The 16,590-nt window shown below is 47.8% G+C and overlaps 1 protein-coding gene across 2 annotated transcripts in view; it reads right to left on the minus strand.

Moving 5' to 3' along the window:
• vac14 (vac14 homolog (S. cerevisiae)) overlaps positions 1-16,590 on the minus strand; it is a 406,574-nt gene that overhangs the window by 364,466 nt on the left and 25,518 nt on the right. For both annotated transcript variants that reach the window (XM_070897766.1, XM_070897765.1), the window contains exon 3: positions 10,629-10,779. In XM_070897766.1, the coding sequence (XP_070753867.1) occupies positions 10,629-10,779 (151 nt within the window). The remainder of the gene's footprint in view (positions 1-10,628; positions 10,780-16,590) is intronic.

Genomic DNA, 16,590 nt, shown 5'->3' on the forward strand with positions numbered 1-16,590 from the left:
ATTACTTACATAAACTTCCAGCTGTGTAGACTAACCTGATTAAAAAAATGCAATGTAAATGAAAGACAGTCAATGAAATATTGGCGCTGAAATTCCAGCCTCCCCGGGTCTGTACGGACCCAGGGAGGCATCGCAAAAGTTGGTTTTCAGCGCACAATGCTTCCCGTATATCAGGTGCGAGGACATTTGCAAGGGCAAGATTGCAGGATTTACCCATATCTTGCCCAGCAAATGCCCTCAAAACTCTTGCGCCTGATAAAAGCAGGTGATAGCCTACTTTTACAGGTGCTAGAGTTTAAAAACATACAAAAATATAATTAAATTTAAAAAACACATTTTAAAAAATCCTACCCACCTTACATTTATTTTTAACTATAGTTAAAAAAACTTTAAAAACTCGGAAAAAAATTCTCGATATTTATTAACTTTAATTTCAATTAATTTTAATTAAGTGAGGTGTGCTTTTTATTTTTTTGTGTGTTTAGTGTTTTTTTTCTCATCAATAGCAATGAGAGCTGGTAGAGTTCCCATTGCTATTAATGAGAAAGCTGTGGAATACTGTATCAGATTGGTTGAGCAGTCACATGTGACTGCACCGTCTGCGTGGGAACCTGGAGGACGGGAGCGCGCTTCGCAGCGCGGGAAGAGAAGGCCTCCCCACCGGGATCCCACGCTCCTCCCGGACCGCCAGGTAAATTCGTAGAAATGTTTCAGGTTGGAGGCAATTGCCTGCGGGAAGCCTCCGACCACAATTGTTTAACACGAGTACACAGTTTGCAGGCACTTGCTGGCTCACGTATGGTAGCTTTGAAGGAAAAAAAATTGTGGAACTGGATTGGTTTGTTTTGTGCCAGTTGCTTATTGGTGCACCTTGCTCCCTATGATTCTTTACCATTTAGTCACTGGATATTTAATTGATAACTTGGCAAGCAATTATTTGAGCCAGTCATGGTTTTTGGCCGATAGACAATTTACAATCCAGATGACGGCGAACTGGCAACGTTCTCAGACATTCCGCATTCGAAACGGACTGGCACTTCGGCATTTGGCGCATACGCAGCGTAATGTGGAAATCCTGAAGTTTGGTCGGTCATTCACTGCCCTCCATTGAAGCACTGACCATACTTGATCAGCTCTGCTGGGCAGACCACATTGTCCACATGCCAGACACGAGACTCCCAAAGCAAGTACTCTACGCGGAACTCCTTCATGGCAAACGAGCCAAAGGTGGGCAGAGGAAACATTACAAGGACACCCTGAAAGCCTCCCTGATAAAATGCAACATCCCCACTGACACCTGGGCGACCTTGGCCAAAGACTGCCCGAAGTGGAGGAAGTGCATCCGGGAGGGTGCTGAGCACCTAGAGTCGCGTTGCCGAAAGCATGCAGAAACCAAGCGCAGGAAGTGGAAGGAGCGTGCGGCAAACCTGTCCCACCCTCCCTTTCCTTCAACCACTATCTGTCCCACCTGTGACAGGGACGGAGGTTCTCTTACTGGACTGTTCAGCCACCTAAGGACTCATTTTAAGAGTGGAAGCAAGTCTTCCTCGATTCCGAGGGATTGCCTATGGTTGATGATGATAGGAACTTTAATTATGCCGGTTGATATTCCACAAAGGAACTCAGGTTTGGAACTAATCTGGCCCGTGTTACATATTTGGGCAGTATGCTTGTTTTCAGGCTCAGCACCACTAACCGCTCCTGTAAGCGGACCCCAAATCTTTCCTGCTCAACCATCTCGATAAAGGATAGCAAGACCCAGTGATTCAACAGAGAGGAACCTGTACCACTTTACATTCTGCCGCGCAATTCTCCTCGACAGCAGTAGGTAGAACTAGGGAGCACTGAAGCTCAAACTATAAAAGCTTATTCAAATTAAGCAGATAAGTGAACAGTAATTATAAACTTCATTATTCCTCTCAATTCATATTCAAAGCAGTATGGATGCTTGCCAAGTTGTTTTCCAACTTCTGTACACAGTAGCAGAAATCTGGAACTCTCCCTCAAAAAGCTATTGAGGGTTGGGGGCACGATTGAAAAATTCAAAATTGAGACATAGTTTTTTGTTAGGTAAGGGGGTTAAGGGATATGGAGCGAAAGCAGATAAAGAGAGCTGAGATACAGATCAGCCATGATCTCATCATCATAGGCAGTCCCTCGAAATCAAGGAAGACTTGCTTCCACTCTTAAAGTGAGTTCTTAGGTGGCTGAACAGTCCAATACGGGAATTACAGTCTCCGTCACAGGTGGGACAGACCGTCGTTGAGGGAAAGGGTGGGTGGGACAGGTTTGCCGCACGCTCCTTCCGCTGCCTGCACTTGTTTTCTGTATGCTCTCGGTGACGAGACTCGAGGTGCTCAACGCCCTCTCGGATGCTCTTCCTCCACAGCGGGAGAAAGCAGGAGGCTGAAGGCTGTGTGCGGCTGCGCGGGCGGATTGTCAACCGTGTGAGGGGAATCAGTTCAGAAATTGTAATTCAGATTTTGGACATTGAGTCAATAATTTACTTATGACAAGAAAAGGAGCAAAAGGAGCAGTCTGAGAGGCGGGAGTTCGTGGTTGGTGAGGCCTATAAAGGCTCAGCGGCAGCGAGAGGCGACGGCAGTCCGAGAGGCGGGAGTTCGTGGTTGGTGAGGCCTATAAAGGCCCAGCGGCAGCGAGAGGCGACGGCAGTCCGAGAGGCGGGAGTTCGTGGTTGGTGAGGCCTATAAAGGCTCAGCGGCAGCGAGAGGCGGCGGCAGTCCGAGAGGCGGGAGTTCGTGGTTGGTGAGGCCTATAAAGGCCCAGCGGCAGCGAGAGGCGACGGCAGTCCGAGAGGCGGGAGTTCGTGGTTGGTGAGGCCTATAAAGGCTCAGCGGCAGCGAGAGGCGACGGCAGTCCGAGAGGCGGGAGTTCGTGGTTGGTGAGGCCTATAAAGGCTCAGCGGCAGCGAGAGGCGGCGGCAGTTCGTGGTTGGTGAGGCGTATAAAGGCTCAGCGGCAGCGAGAGGCGGCGGCAGTCCGAGAGGCGGGAGTTCGTGGTTGGTGAGGCCTATAAAGGCTCAGCGGCAGCAGTCCGAGAGGCGGGAGTTCATGGTTGGTGAGGCCTATAAAGGCCCAGCGGCAGCGAGAGGCGGAGGCAGTCCGAGAGGCGGGAGTGCGTGGTTGGTGAGGCCTATAAAGGCTCAGCGGCAGCGAGAGGCTTACCTGTGCAGCTGCAGCGGGGAGAGAAGGCAAAAAAGTAGAAAGAAATCAAAAGGTGACGTCACAGCCAAGAGGGCAAGTGATTGGCTGGTGATTGGTGAGTAGTTTTTCTTTTTTCTCTTCTATAATAGTGAGTAAACTTTAACATTGTTGTTGCCAATTTAAGTGTATCTAAGGGTTAAGTCATGGCAGGAGAGCTCGGTTGGGTGTTATGCTCCTCCTGTACCATGTGGGAACTCAGGGACGACTCCAGTGTCCCTGATGACTATGCGTGCAGGAAGTGTATCCACCTCCAGCTCCTGACGGTCCGCGTTGCGGAGTTGGAGCTGAGGGTGGATTCACTCTGGAGCATCCATGATGCTGAGAATGACGTGAGTATCACGTGTAGCGAGTTGGTCGTACCGCAGGGAAAGGGTCCACAGCCAGATAGGGAATGGAAGATCAACAGGAAGAACAGTACAAGGAAGGTAGTGCAGGAGTCCCCTGTGGTCATCCCCCTGCAAAACAGATACACTGCTTTGGGTACTGTTGAGGGGGATGACTCATCAGGGGAGGGCAGCAGCAGCCAAGTTCATGGCACCGTGGCTGGCTCTGTTGCACAGGAGGGCAGGAAAAAGAGTGGGAGAGCGATAGTGATAGGGGATTCAATTGTAAGGGGAATAGATAGGCGTTTCTGCGGCCGCAACAGAGACTCCAGGATGGTATGTTGCCTCCCTGGTGCAAGGGTCAAGGATGTCTCGGAGTGGGTGCAGGACATTCTAAAAAGGGAGGGAGATCAGCCAGTTGTCGTGGTGCACATTGGTACCAACGACATAGGTAAAAAAAGGGATGAGGTCCTACGAAACGAATTTAAGGAGCTAGGAGCTAAATTAAAAAGTAGGACCTCAAAAGTAGTAATCTCGGGATTGCTACCAGTGCCACGTGATAGTCAGAGTAGGAATCGCAGGATAGCGCAGATGAATACGTGGCTTGAGCAGTGATGCAGCAGGGAGGGATTCAAATTCCTAGGGCATTGGAACCGGTTCTGGGGGAGGTGGGACCAGTACAAACCGGACGGTCTGCACCTGGGCAGGACCGGAACCAATGTCCTAGCGGGAGTGTGTTTGCTAATGCAGTTGTGGAGGAGTTAAACTAATATGGCAGGGGGATGGGAACCAATGCAGGGAGACAGAGGGAAACAAAAAGGAGGCAAAAGCAAAAGACAGAACGGAGATGAGGAAAAGTGGAGGGCAGAGAAACCCAAGGCAAAGAACAAAAAGGGCCATTGTACAGCAAAATTCTAAAAGGACAAAGGGTGTTAAAAAAACAAGCCTTTGTGTCTTAATGCAAGGAGTATCCGCAATAAGGTGGATGAATTAACTGTGCAAATAGATGTTAACAAATATGATGTGATTGGGATTACGGAGACGTGGCTCCAGGATGATCAGGGCTGGGAACTCAACATCCAGGGGTATTCAACATTCAGGAAAGATAGAATAAAAGGAAAAGGAGGTGGGGTAGCATTGCTGGTTAAGGAGGAAATTAAGGCAATAGTTTGGAAGGACATTAGCTTGGATGATGTGGAATCGATATGGGTAGAGCTGCAGAACACCAAAGGGCAAAAAACGTTAGTGGGAGTTGTGTACAGACCTCCAAACAGTAGTAGTGATGTTGGGGAGGGCATCAAACATGAAATTAGGGGTGCGTGCAATAAAGGTGCAGCAGTTATAATGGGTGACTTTAATATGCACATAGATTGGGTTAACCAAACTGGAAGCAATACGGTGGAGGAGGATTTTCTGGAGTGCATAAGGGTTGGTTTTTTTAGACCAATATGTCGAGGAACCAACTGGACTGGGTGTTGTGTAATGAGAGAGGATTAATTAGCAATCTCGTTGTGCGAGGCCCCTTGGGGAAGAGTGACCATAATATGGTGGAATTCTGCATTAGGATGGAGAATGAAACAGTTAATTCAGAGACCATGGTCCAGAACTTAAAGAAGGGTAACTTTGAAGGTATGAGGCGTGAATTGGCTAGGGTAAATTGGCGAATGATACTTAAGGGGTTGACTGTGGATGGGCAATGGCAGACATTTAGAGACCGCATGGATGAACTACAACAATTGTACATTCCTGTCTGGCGTAAAAATAAAAAAGGGAAGGTGGCTCAACCATGGCTATCAAGGGAAATCAGGGATAGCATTAAAGCCAAGGAAGTGGCATACAAATTGGCCAGAAATAGCAGCGAACCCGGGGACTGGGAGAAATTTAGAACTCAGCAGAGGAGGTCAAAGGGTTTGATTAGGGCAGGGAAAATGGAGTACGAGAAGAAGCTTGCAGGGAACATTAAGATGGATTGCAAAAGTTTCTATAGATATGTAAAGAGAAAAAGGTTAGTAAAGACAAACGTCGGTCCCCTGCAGTCAGAATCCGGGGAAGTCATAACGGGGAACAAAGAAATGGCGGACCAATTGAACAAGTACTTTGGTTCGGTATTCACGAAGGAGGACACAAACAACCTTCCGGATATAAAAGGGGTCGGAGGGGCTAGTAAGGAGGAGGAACTGAGAGAAATCCTTATTAGTCGGGAAATTGTGTTGGGGAAATTTATGGGATTGAAGGCCGATAAATCCCCAGGGCCTGATGGACTGCATCCCAGAGTACTTAAGGAGGTGACCTTGGAAATAGTGGATGCATTGACAGTCATTTTCCAACATTCCATTGACTCTGGATCAGTTCCTATGGAGTGGAGGGTAGCCAATGTAACCCCACTTTTTAAAAAAGGAGGGAGAGATAACAGGGAATTATAGACCGGTCAGCCTGACATCGGTAGTGGGTAAAATGATGGAAACAATTATTAAGGATGTCATAGCAGTGCATTTGGAAAGAGGTGATACGATAGGTCCAAGTCAGCATGAATTTGTGAAAGGGAAATCATGCTTGACAAATCTTCTGGAATTTTTTGAGGATGTTTCCAGTAGAGTGGACAAGGGAGAACCAGTTGATGTGGTATATTTGGACTTTCAGAAGGCTTTCGACAAGGTCCCACACAAGAGATTAATGTGCAAAGTTAAAGCACATGGGATTGGGGGTAGTGTGCTGACATGGATTGAGAACTTGTTGTCAGACAGGAAGCAAAGAGTAGGAGTAAATGGGGACTTTTCAGAATGGCAGGCAGTGACTAGTGGGGTACCGCAAGGTTCTGTGCTGGGGCCCCAGCTGTTTACACTGTACATTAATAATTTAGACGAGGGGATTAAATGTAGTATCTCCAAATTTGCGGATGACACTAAGTTGGGTGGCAGTGTGAGCTGCGAGGAGGATGCTATTAGGCTGCAGAGCGACTTGGATAGGTTAGGTGAGTGGGCAAATGCATGGCTGATGAAGTATAATGTGGATAAATGTGAGGTTATCCACTTTGGTGGTAAAAACAGAGACAGACTATTATCTGAATGGTGACAGATTAGGAAAAGGGGAGGTGCAAAGAGACCTGGGTGTCATGGTACATCAGTCATTGAAGGTTGGCATGCAGGTACAGCAGGCGGTTAAGAAAGCAAATGGCATGTTGGCCTTCATAGCGAAGGGATTTGAGTACAGGGGCAGGGAGGTGTTGCTACAGTTGTACAGGGCCTTGGTGAGGCCACACCTGGAGTATTGTGTACAGTTTTGGTCTCCTAACCTAAGGAAGGACATTCTTGCTATTGAGGGAGTGCAGCGAAGGTTCACCAGACTGATTCCCGGGTTGGCGGGACTGACCTATCAAGAAAGACTGGATCAACTGGGCTTGTATTCACTGGAGTTCAGAAGAATGAGAGGGGACCTCATAGAAACGTTTAAAATTCTGACGGGGTTAGACAGGTTAGATGCAGGAAGAATGTTCCCAATGTTGGGGAAGTCCAGAACCAGGGGACACAGTCTAAGGATAAGGGGTAAGCCATTTAGGACCGAGATGAGGAGGAATTTCTTCACCCAGAGAGTGGTGAACCTGTGGAATTCTCTACCACAGAAAGTTGTTGAGGCCAATTCAAATATATTCAAAAAGGAGTTAGATGAAGTCCTTACTACTCGGGGGATCAAGGGGTATGGTGAGAAAGCAGGAATGGGGTACTGAAGTGCATGTTCAGCCATGAACTCATTGAATGGCGGTGCAAGCTAGAAGGGCCGAATGGCCTACTCCTGCACCTATTTTCTATGTTTCTATGTTTCCACTTAGGGCGGTCTTTGGCCAGGGATTCCCAGGTGTCAGTGGGGATGTTGCACTTTATCAGGGAGGCTTTGAGGGTGTCCTTGAAACGTTTCCTCTGCCCACCCAGGGCTCGCTTGCCGTGTAGGAGTTCCGAGTAGAGCGCTTGCTTTGGGAGTCTCGTCGGGCATGCGGACGATGTGGCCCACCCAACGGAGCTGGTCGAGTGTGGGGAGTGCTTCAATGCTGGAGATGTGAGCCTGATCGAGAACACTGATGTTGGTGCATCTTGTGGAGGCAGCGCTGGTGGTACTTCAGCGCTTTGAGATGTCTACTGTATATCGTCCACGTCTCTGAGCCATACAGAAGGGTGGGCATCACCACTGTCCTGTAGACCATAAACTTGGTGCCAGATTTGAGGTCCTGGTCTTCAAACACTCTCTTCCTCAGGCAACCGAAGGCTGCGCTGGCGCACTGGAGGTTATGTTGAACCTCGTCGTCTATGTCAGCCCTTGCTGATAGTAGGCTGCCGAGGTACGGGAAGTGGTCCATATTGTCCAAGGCCGGGCCGTGGATTTTGATGACGGGGGGCAGTGCTGTGAGGCAGGGTTCAGGTTGGTGGAGGACCGTTGCCTTACGGATGTTTAGTGTAAGACCTATGCTTTCGTACACCTCGGTGAAGATGTTGACGATGGCTTGGAGTTCGTTCCACATACTGTAGTTCGATGACAGAGGATGGGACAACCTTGGATCTAGCCTGGAGGCCACGAAGGTTGAACAGGTTCCCATTGTTCTGTAGTTTAGTTCCACTCCAGCGGGGAGCTTGTTGAAAGTGAGATGGAGCATTGTAGTGAGGAAGATCGAGAAGAGGGTTGGCGCGATGACGCAGCCCTGCTTGACCCCGGTCCAGATGTGGATTGGGTCTGTGGTGGATCCGTTGGTCAGGATGCTTGCATGGCGTCGTGGAGCAGGCGGAGGATGGTGACAAACATTTGGAGGCAGCCGAAACGGAGGAGGACGCTTCATAGTTCCTCACGGTTGACAATGTCAAAGGCCTTTGTGAGGTAAAAGGCGGCCATGTGCAAGGGTTGGTGCTGTTCCCTTCATTTCTCTTGTAGTTGTCGCGCGGTGAAGATCATGTCCGTTGTACCCCTTAGTGGACAGAATCCGCATCGCAACTCTGGGAGGAGCTCTTCATCCACTGGGAGAAAATGGTTGAGGAGGATTCTTGCGACAGCAGGGAGATTCCTCTGTAGTTGAATGTATTGAATGGCGGAACAGGCTTGAGAGGCTAAATAGCCAACTACTGTTCCTATGTTACGATGCATCATAACTAGATCTCCGAATCCAGCTCAGACATCCTGCTATCAGCAGACTGATGTTTCAGACAAGTTTACCCACAGAGACATCCTTCACATTTCTTTGAAGTTGTAAGAGGGTCCATTTACAAAAAAAACCTGCATTTATTCGTATTTAAATTAAACAGTTGGGCATTCTTTGACAAAGGTATAGTTGTAATTGAACAGGATAGCTTGGGCCATTGAAAGAATTAACACATTAAACTTCCTACCGTGCATACAAGCCATGGAGTTATCAACTTACACTTGATGCATATTAAATGACCTTTGTTGGAACAAAAATGTATATTTTCGTGCTCTACAGACAGCTCACAGAAGCTATAGTTAGCCGTGTGTGTCGGAGAGATTCAAATCAATAATCTAATATAGACAAAATACATTTATCACACAGTGAAGTCCACAAGGTCTCATTCCTGTAAGTAAACACAGCTTGAGCTCAGAGTTTAATTGCTGTTTGCAGAGGGATTTTGGATACTGAAAAGACACTTATAACCTTCCAGCTCCAAGTGACAAAATCAGAGCTTGAAATTACTATTTTAAAAATACTTATAACCATTTCAATAAAGACTTGCATTTATATAGCACCTTTTAAGACCATAGACAACCCAAAGCGTTTGCAGCCAATGAAGCACTTGCAGAAGTGTAGTCATTATTGTAATGTAGGGAAACATGGCAGCCCATTTGTGAACAAGCAGCCACAAACAGAAATGAAATAAATGACCAGATAATCTGCATTTGGTGTTGGTTGAGGGATCAGTATTGGATCAGACACGGGGGAGAACTCGGTGCTCTTTTCCAAATAATGCCTTGCAATCTTTTCGCCCATCTGAGAGCGCAGACAGGGCCTTTGTTTAACGTCTTATCTGAAAGATACATACGAAACGTAACCAACAGGTCTCCCATTGTGTTGGTCAGCATGAGTCAGAGGTCACACTGTTCATAGAATCATAAAAAAATTACGAAAGAGGTCATTCGGCCCAATGTGTCCGTGTCGGTCAAAAAAAGCTACCCAGCCTAATCCCACCTTTCAGCTCTAGGTCCGTAGCCCTGTAGGTTATGGCTCTTCAGGTGCACATCCAAGTACTTTTTAAATGTGGTGAGGATTTCTGTCTCTACCACCCTTTCAGACAGTGAATTCCAGACCCCCACCATCCTCTGGGTGAAAAACATTTTCCTCATCTTCCCAACGAATTATTTTACCAGCTGCTCTAAATCTATGCCCCTAGTTGTTGACCCCTCTGCTAAGGGAAATAGGTACTTCCTATCCAATCTACCTCAGCACCTCATAATTTTATACACCTCAATTAAATCTCTCCCCAGCCTCCTCTGTTCCAAAGAAAACAACCCCAGCCTATGCAATCTTTCTTCATAGCTAACATTTTCCAGTCCTGGCAACATCCTCTTAAATCTCCTCTGTACCCTCTCTAGTGCAATCACATCCTTCCTGTAATGGTGACCAGAACTGCACGCAATACTCAAGCTGTGGCCTAACTAGCGTTGTATACAGTTCAAGCATAATTCCCTGCTCTTGTATGCTATGCCTCGGCTAATAAAGGAAAGTATTCCGTATGCCTTTTTAACCACCTTATCGACCTGTCCTGTTACCTTTAAGGATCTGTGGACATACACTCCAAGGTCCCTCTGTTCCTCTATGCCTCTCAGCATCCTCCCATTTATTGTATATTCCTGTGCCTTGTTGCACCTCCCCAAATGCATCACCTCACATTGTTGCAGACGGTGGGGGAGTAAAGCAAATGGTGGTGTGTGCATTGGGGGAAGGGGGTACACCTCCAGTAAAAGGGCTTGGAAAGAAGTTTGAGACACATCAAAGCGTCATTGGACTGGAGAGGATTAAAGTCGTCTGAAATAATCAGCTTGCAATTTATTTTGAGCCGTTAATGCATCACATGGTGGACACGTTACCCACCTTGCCGAGAGCGATGGAGCAGGCGGCGAGACCGATGAGCCCACCTTTGCGGCTGTGCGGATGCTGCGACAGTGCAAATTCCTGGGACAGGATCTGGATCACGTGTTTGATTTGCCCGATGTTATTCTGCGCTACAAACTCTCGCACCAACCTGAGGGGAGACAAAAATCTAGATTCGTTAATTGTACAGAACCGTCGTTCTTCCTCCCCTCCCAACCTCATTTCCCTCCCTCCTTGAAGGTGTTAATTTCTTGCTAGGGTACGGATAGAACACCTCCAGGTGCCCTCCAGTGCTCCCGCCAAGTGACCATGCTTCATGTGCAAGCCCACTCCAGAATCTTGAGCTCAGGATCAGACACAATTGTGATGATTCCCCCTCTCTCGGTCCAATAGTTTTAGAACAAAATGTGTTCCTGGGGATGTGGGCTTCACTGGCAAGGCCAGCATTTATTGCCCATCCCTAATTGAGAAGGTGGTGGTGAGCTGGCTTCTTGAACTGCTGCAGTTCGTGTGGTGAAGGTACTCCACAGTGCTGTTAGGGAGGGAGTTCCAGGATTTTGACCCAGCGACGAAGAAATGACGATATACTTCCAAATCAAGATGGTGTGTGACTTGGAGGTGATGGGTTTTCCCATGCACTTGCTGCCCTTGTCCTCGATAGGAGGAACTGTTGAAGAAACCTTGGCAAGTTGCTGCAGTACATCTTGTAGATGGTACACACTGCAGCCACGGTGCGCCGGTGATGGAGGGAGTGAATGTTGAAAGTGCTGGATGGGGTGCCGATCAAGCGGGCTACCTTGTCCTGGATAGTGTTGAGCATCTGGAGGAGTGTTGTTGAAGCTGCACTCATCCAGGCAAGTTAAAAATATTCAATCATACTCCTGACTTGTAGATGGTGGAATGGCTTTGGGGAGTCAGGAGGTGAGACACTCGCCACAGAATACCCAGCCTCTGACCTGCTCTTATAGCCACAGTATTTCAGTAGCTGGGCCAGTTAAGCTTCTGGTCAATGCTTGCTCACACTTACTGTCTCGGCTCACACACAAGTGAACTTAACAGACAGCTGACCCTCATGACCCGGTTTCACAGTGAGAGCAACTCTTCAGGAGAGGGAGGGAGGAAATATCAAATCCATTTGGTCACAAGCACAAATGGAGCCTTTTACCATTGCTCATACTGAGACCTCAGGTACTGCAGGGAGCTTCAGAGAGAGCCAATGAGTGAGCATAGAAGAGGCGAGGGCCCAGGGGCAGCATGAGCCAGCCCACACAGCGATATGTGCGCGCATTAGGTCCATGCAGCAGAGCAGGTTTCCAGTCATCCTGGTTAACCCTTGCCGCTGGATAAAGGCCTAGCTCTGTCAAGCCCGAGTGGTGGCTGATGTGCAACGGTCACCCCACATTTAAAAAATCCACACACAGGCATCTTACACCCCTTCAATTGGGAGTTCAGGACTGGAACATTGGGTCCTTCATTGAAACATCTGTGAACTCATGTAGAAGCAAGTCATCCTCGTTCGAGGGACCGCCTATGATGATGACCTTTCTAAATAGACAGGCCTCCCGTCGCCTTCTGGATAAAGTGCCAGTGGATTTTTCATCAAAGCAAACAGCCTTGATTTAAACCAAACTTTTTGGACTTCCATGTAAATGCCATACTTGAGTTGCATTTGAAGAGTGTTGCAAGCAGCTTTTTGAAGAGGCTTTCTGTATCAACCGTACACACAACAGGAAATTCTCCTCCAGTCCGTCAACCCGAGTGAATCATCCACGTAGTTGTGTTGCCTCTACATCTAACAACAGATAAACAGACTTGTGTGGACCCAGTCTGATTCAGAACCATTCATATATTAAAGAAAGATGTCTTTAACATTATGAAAGGGTTCGGCAGGGTCGACATCATCAAGATGTTTCCACTTGTGAAAGAGTCCAACACTAGGGGCCATAAATATAAGATCGTCACTAATAAATCAAATAGAACACTGGAAAAACTGATTTAAAAAGGACTTGCACTTATATAGCGCCTTTCACGAACATGTCTCAAACTGCTTTACAGCCAATGAAGTAGCTTTTAAAGTGTAGTCACTGTTGTAATGTGGGAAACACAGCAGCCAATTTGCTCACAGCAAGTTTCCACAAACAGCAAAGTGTTAATGACCAGATGATCTGTTTTTATTGTTATGTTGATTAAGGGATAAATATTGGCCAGGACACTGAGGATAACTCCCCTGCTCGTCTTCGAAATAGTGGCCATGAGATCTTTTACGCCCACTTGAGAGAGCAGATGGGACCTCGGTTTAATGTCTCATCCGAAATACAGCACCTCCGATAGTGCAGCAATCCCTCAGCACTGCACTGGAGTGTCGGCCTAGATTTTGTGTGCTCAAGTCCCTGGAGTGGGACTTGAACCCACTACCTTCTGACTCAGAGGCGAGAGTGCTACAGAGCATGGTGAGAATTTGGACCTTGCTACTACATGGAGTATGAGAGCCGAATAGCATAGATGCACCTAACAGGAAGCTAGAGAAGTATACGAGAGAGAAAGGAATGGAAGGTCATGCTGATAGGACATGAAGAGGGGTGGGAGGAGGCTCGTGTGGAACAAAGACAGACACGGACCAGTTGGGCCAAATGTCCCATGTCATTCTATGTCTAAACAGTGAATGCAGGTAGACTAAAGACTGTGGAGGGAGAGGGAGGACAAATATCACAGCGACGCGTCATCATGTTCTCACTCAATGCCCCCATGCATGGGAGGGGCAGAGGGGTTCAAGGAAGAAATTCCAGAGGGTGGGGGACAAAGCTGCAGCAGGGAGGGACGCTGAAAGGGGAAGACACATGAGGCCAGAGTCAGAGGAAAGAAGATTCATGGGGGGGGGGGCGGGGGGGCTTGTAGGGCTGGAGGAGGGTCCAAAGGGAGAGACAAGACTATAAAAGTATTTAAACATAGAATGTTTTTTAAATTTCCGGCAGTGAGATCCCGGGAGTCAGTGTGAACCAGCAAGGACAGGGTGATGGGTGAGCAGGGCTTGGTGCAGCAGAGTTTTGGATGAGCTGAAGTTTATGAAGGGTGGAAGATGGGAGGCCTGCCAAGGGAACATTCGAATATTCATCAGGAGGTGACAGAGGCCAGGAGCGTTTCAGCAGATGGGCCCGGGTAGGGATGGGCAATGTTATAGATTGGAAGTCGGCCGACTTTGTGATGGAGCGATATGGGCTCGGAAGTTGCACTCAGTCAGAGGTTGCGGACAGTCTGGCTCAGCCGGAGATAGTGGCCAGGGGGGGCGGGGGCTAGTGGAATCGTTGACAAGGATACGGAGCTTGAGGTGGGAGCTCAAGACGATGGCTTCAGTCTTACCAAATGTGCAATCGAAGTAATTTACAGATTATCCAAGACATGCAGTCTGACAACTGAAGGGACAAGTGAGGTACAGCTGGGTGTTGTCAGCATACTGGTGGAAGTTGACTATGTCTATGGGTGGCATCTCCAAAGAGCAGCATGTAAATGAGGCGGGGGAGGGGGTCCAAGGACAGACAGGGGATTCCAAATGGTGGTGGGAGGAGAAGCCATTGCTGGAGATGCTCTGACCACAATACATTAAGGAGTGAGTGCAACCAAGTAAGGACTTGAGCTGGACATCGAGAAGAAGGTGTACGGTCAAGATCTTCCAGTGAACAGAACCCTTGAAGGATTTAGGACAGAAGAAACTCAGTCTACTCTCTGAACAAGGTCTCACTGCAAGACTGGTGACTATCTAGTCCCCAGTAGTAACAATCAGATTTGTAACAAAAGGCTGATTAACGTCAATGATATCTTCATGTGCTATCCAGTCAATGCTGTTCTAATACTTTAAGGTAGATGGTGGTGGGGTAAAGAAAATGCTGCTTTAAATCAGTAGTTTTCAAACATTTCTGTACAGGAAAGTATTGTAAATACTGACACACTCCCCAGTATCACCCGTTACTATTGGCATCACACCAATATTCCGGTTTTTGGGTGCACAGCCTCTTCAACAGGCTGCATGGCCCATTCAAATTTCCGCACATGCGCGGTTTTTATTCATCCAAAAGCCTGTGAGCGGCTGGCACGGGACCTCCAGACTTCTGTGCGGCCACGCGGCAGTGTAGCTTAACCCCACCACTATCCACACACTCGCAGGCTCCCTCCTTGTCTTAACTTTCGAAAGATGGGGTCAGCTACCCAATGCTGTCATTGCAGAAAGCTTGGTCCACAGCATCAGAAATAATGCTCCAGCAAACCTCTTCATCATTGTCCAGCTCAAGGGTTTAGGACAGAAGAAACTCAATCTCCTTATTTAAGGAGGTATGTACTTGCATTGGAGGCAGTTCAGAGAAGGTTCACTAGGCTGATTCTTGGGATGAAGGGATTGACTTTTGAGGAAAGGTTGAGCCTGTACTCATTGGAGTTTTGAAGAAAGAGAGGTGATCTTATTGAAACGTACAAGATTCTAAGGGGGCTGGACAGGGTGGCTGCAGAGAGGATGTTTCCCCTCGTGGTAGAATCTAGAACTAGCGGGCACAGTTTCAGAATAAGGGGTTGCCCATTTAAGACGGAGATGAGGAGGAATTTCTTCTCAGGAGAGTCGGGAATCTTTGGAATTCTCTACCCGAGAGCGCTGCGGAGGCTGGGTCATTGAATATATTCAAGCCTGAGATAAACAGATTCTTGAACTATGGGGGAGTCAAGGGTTATGGGGGAACAGGCAGGAAAGTGGAGTTGAGGCCAAGATCAGATCAGTCATGATCTTATTGAATGGCAGAGTAAGGTTGAGGGGCCGTATGGCCTATTTCTTATGTTCTTAAGTCCTTGCTTAGCGCAGGCACACCTATCCGATTGTAACGAGAGCATCTCGAGGATCCCATGTGGTAGATACCTGGCATTATGCTGAAGACACAGATGCTAAATCTTGAGCATTAAAAGCTGCTTACCCATTGGTGTTTAGTAAAGACGGATTTTAAATGCCGTTTGATGAAATCATCTCATAACATGAAGGATTTCTCTGCTGCCCTTCTGCCCAAAAGTGGTGTTTTAAAAAAACTACAAAATGCTGAGGGGACACATAGCAATCGGCTCCCCGAGTTCCTGGTCTAAGTCACACTGCCATGGGGAGTCACACGACACAGGACCGGCTTCCCCACACAGGGGAGACAATCATGGAGCGCTTCCACAGCTCCCAGCTCCAGCAGCATTGGGAACAGCCGCTCCTATCCACTGGGCTACAGCTGTCGGTGCGCCAGCAAAGGCAGGGTACTACAACAGCTTGCATTTATATAGCGCCTCGAATGTAGTCAGCCATCCCAAGGCGCATCATCATCATCATCCATGAAGGTCCTGACGTTACAGGTCCCGAACTTTATATTGAAGGGTGGGAGATGCCTGTGCGCGAGTTTGTTAAACGTGGGGTGGCCATTGCATACCGGCTACCACATTGGCCTAGCTGAGCAAGGTCTTGGTCCAGTGGCAAGGGGGTCCAAGGCGACTGGAGACCAGGCTCTACTGTATGGGCCTAGTTGCCTACAGCGAGATGCAGGCCATAAGCTCAGCGCTTCACAGGAGCGTTATCAGACAAAATTTGACACCGAGACACAGGAGGAGATATTAGGACAGGGGACCAAGAGCTTGGTCAAAGAGGTAGATTTTAAGGAGCGTCTTAAAAGGAAGAGGGAGAGGTTGAGAGGAGGAGAGGTTTAGGGAGGGAATTCCAGAGCTAATGGCCAAGGCTGCCGATAGTGGAGCGAAGGAAAATTTGGCATGCACAAGAGGCCAGAATTATAGGAAGGAAATCAAATGGAACAGCTTTACACCCTCACAAACTTAGCAAAACACCGCAGATATGAGATACAAGTATATAATTAACCAGAGATGTACATTTTTCAGAGACCTATATTCTTCTCCCCAAAGATATACTAAGTAGGGAGGACCCAATTAATGTCATATACAT

This window comes from Pristiophorus japonicus, chromosome 13 (assembly GCF_044704955.1).
Source record: "Pristiophorus japonicus isolate sPriJap1 chromosome 13, sPriJap1.hap1, whole genome shotgun sequence".
Lineage (NCBI taxonomy): Eukaryota > Metazoa > Chordata > Chondrichthyes > Pristiophoridae > Pristiophorus > Pristiophorus japonicus.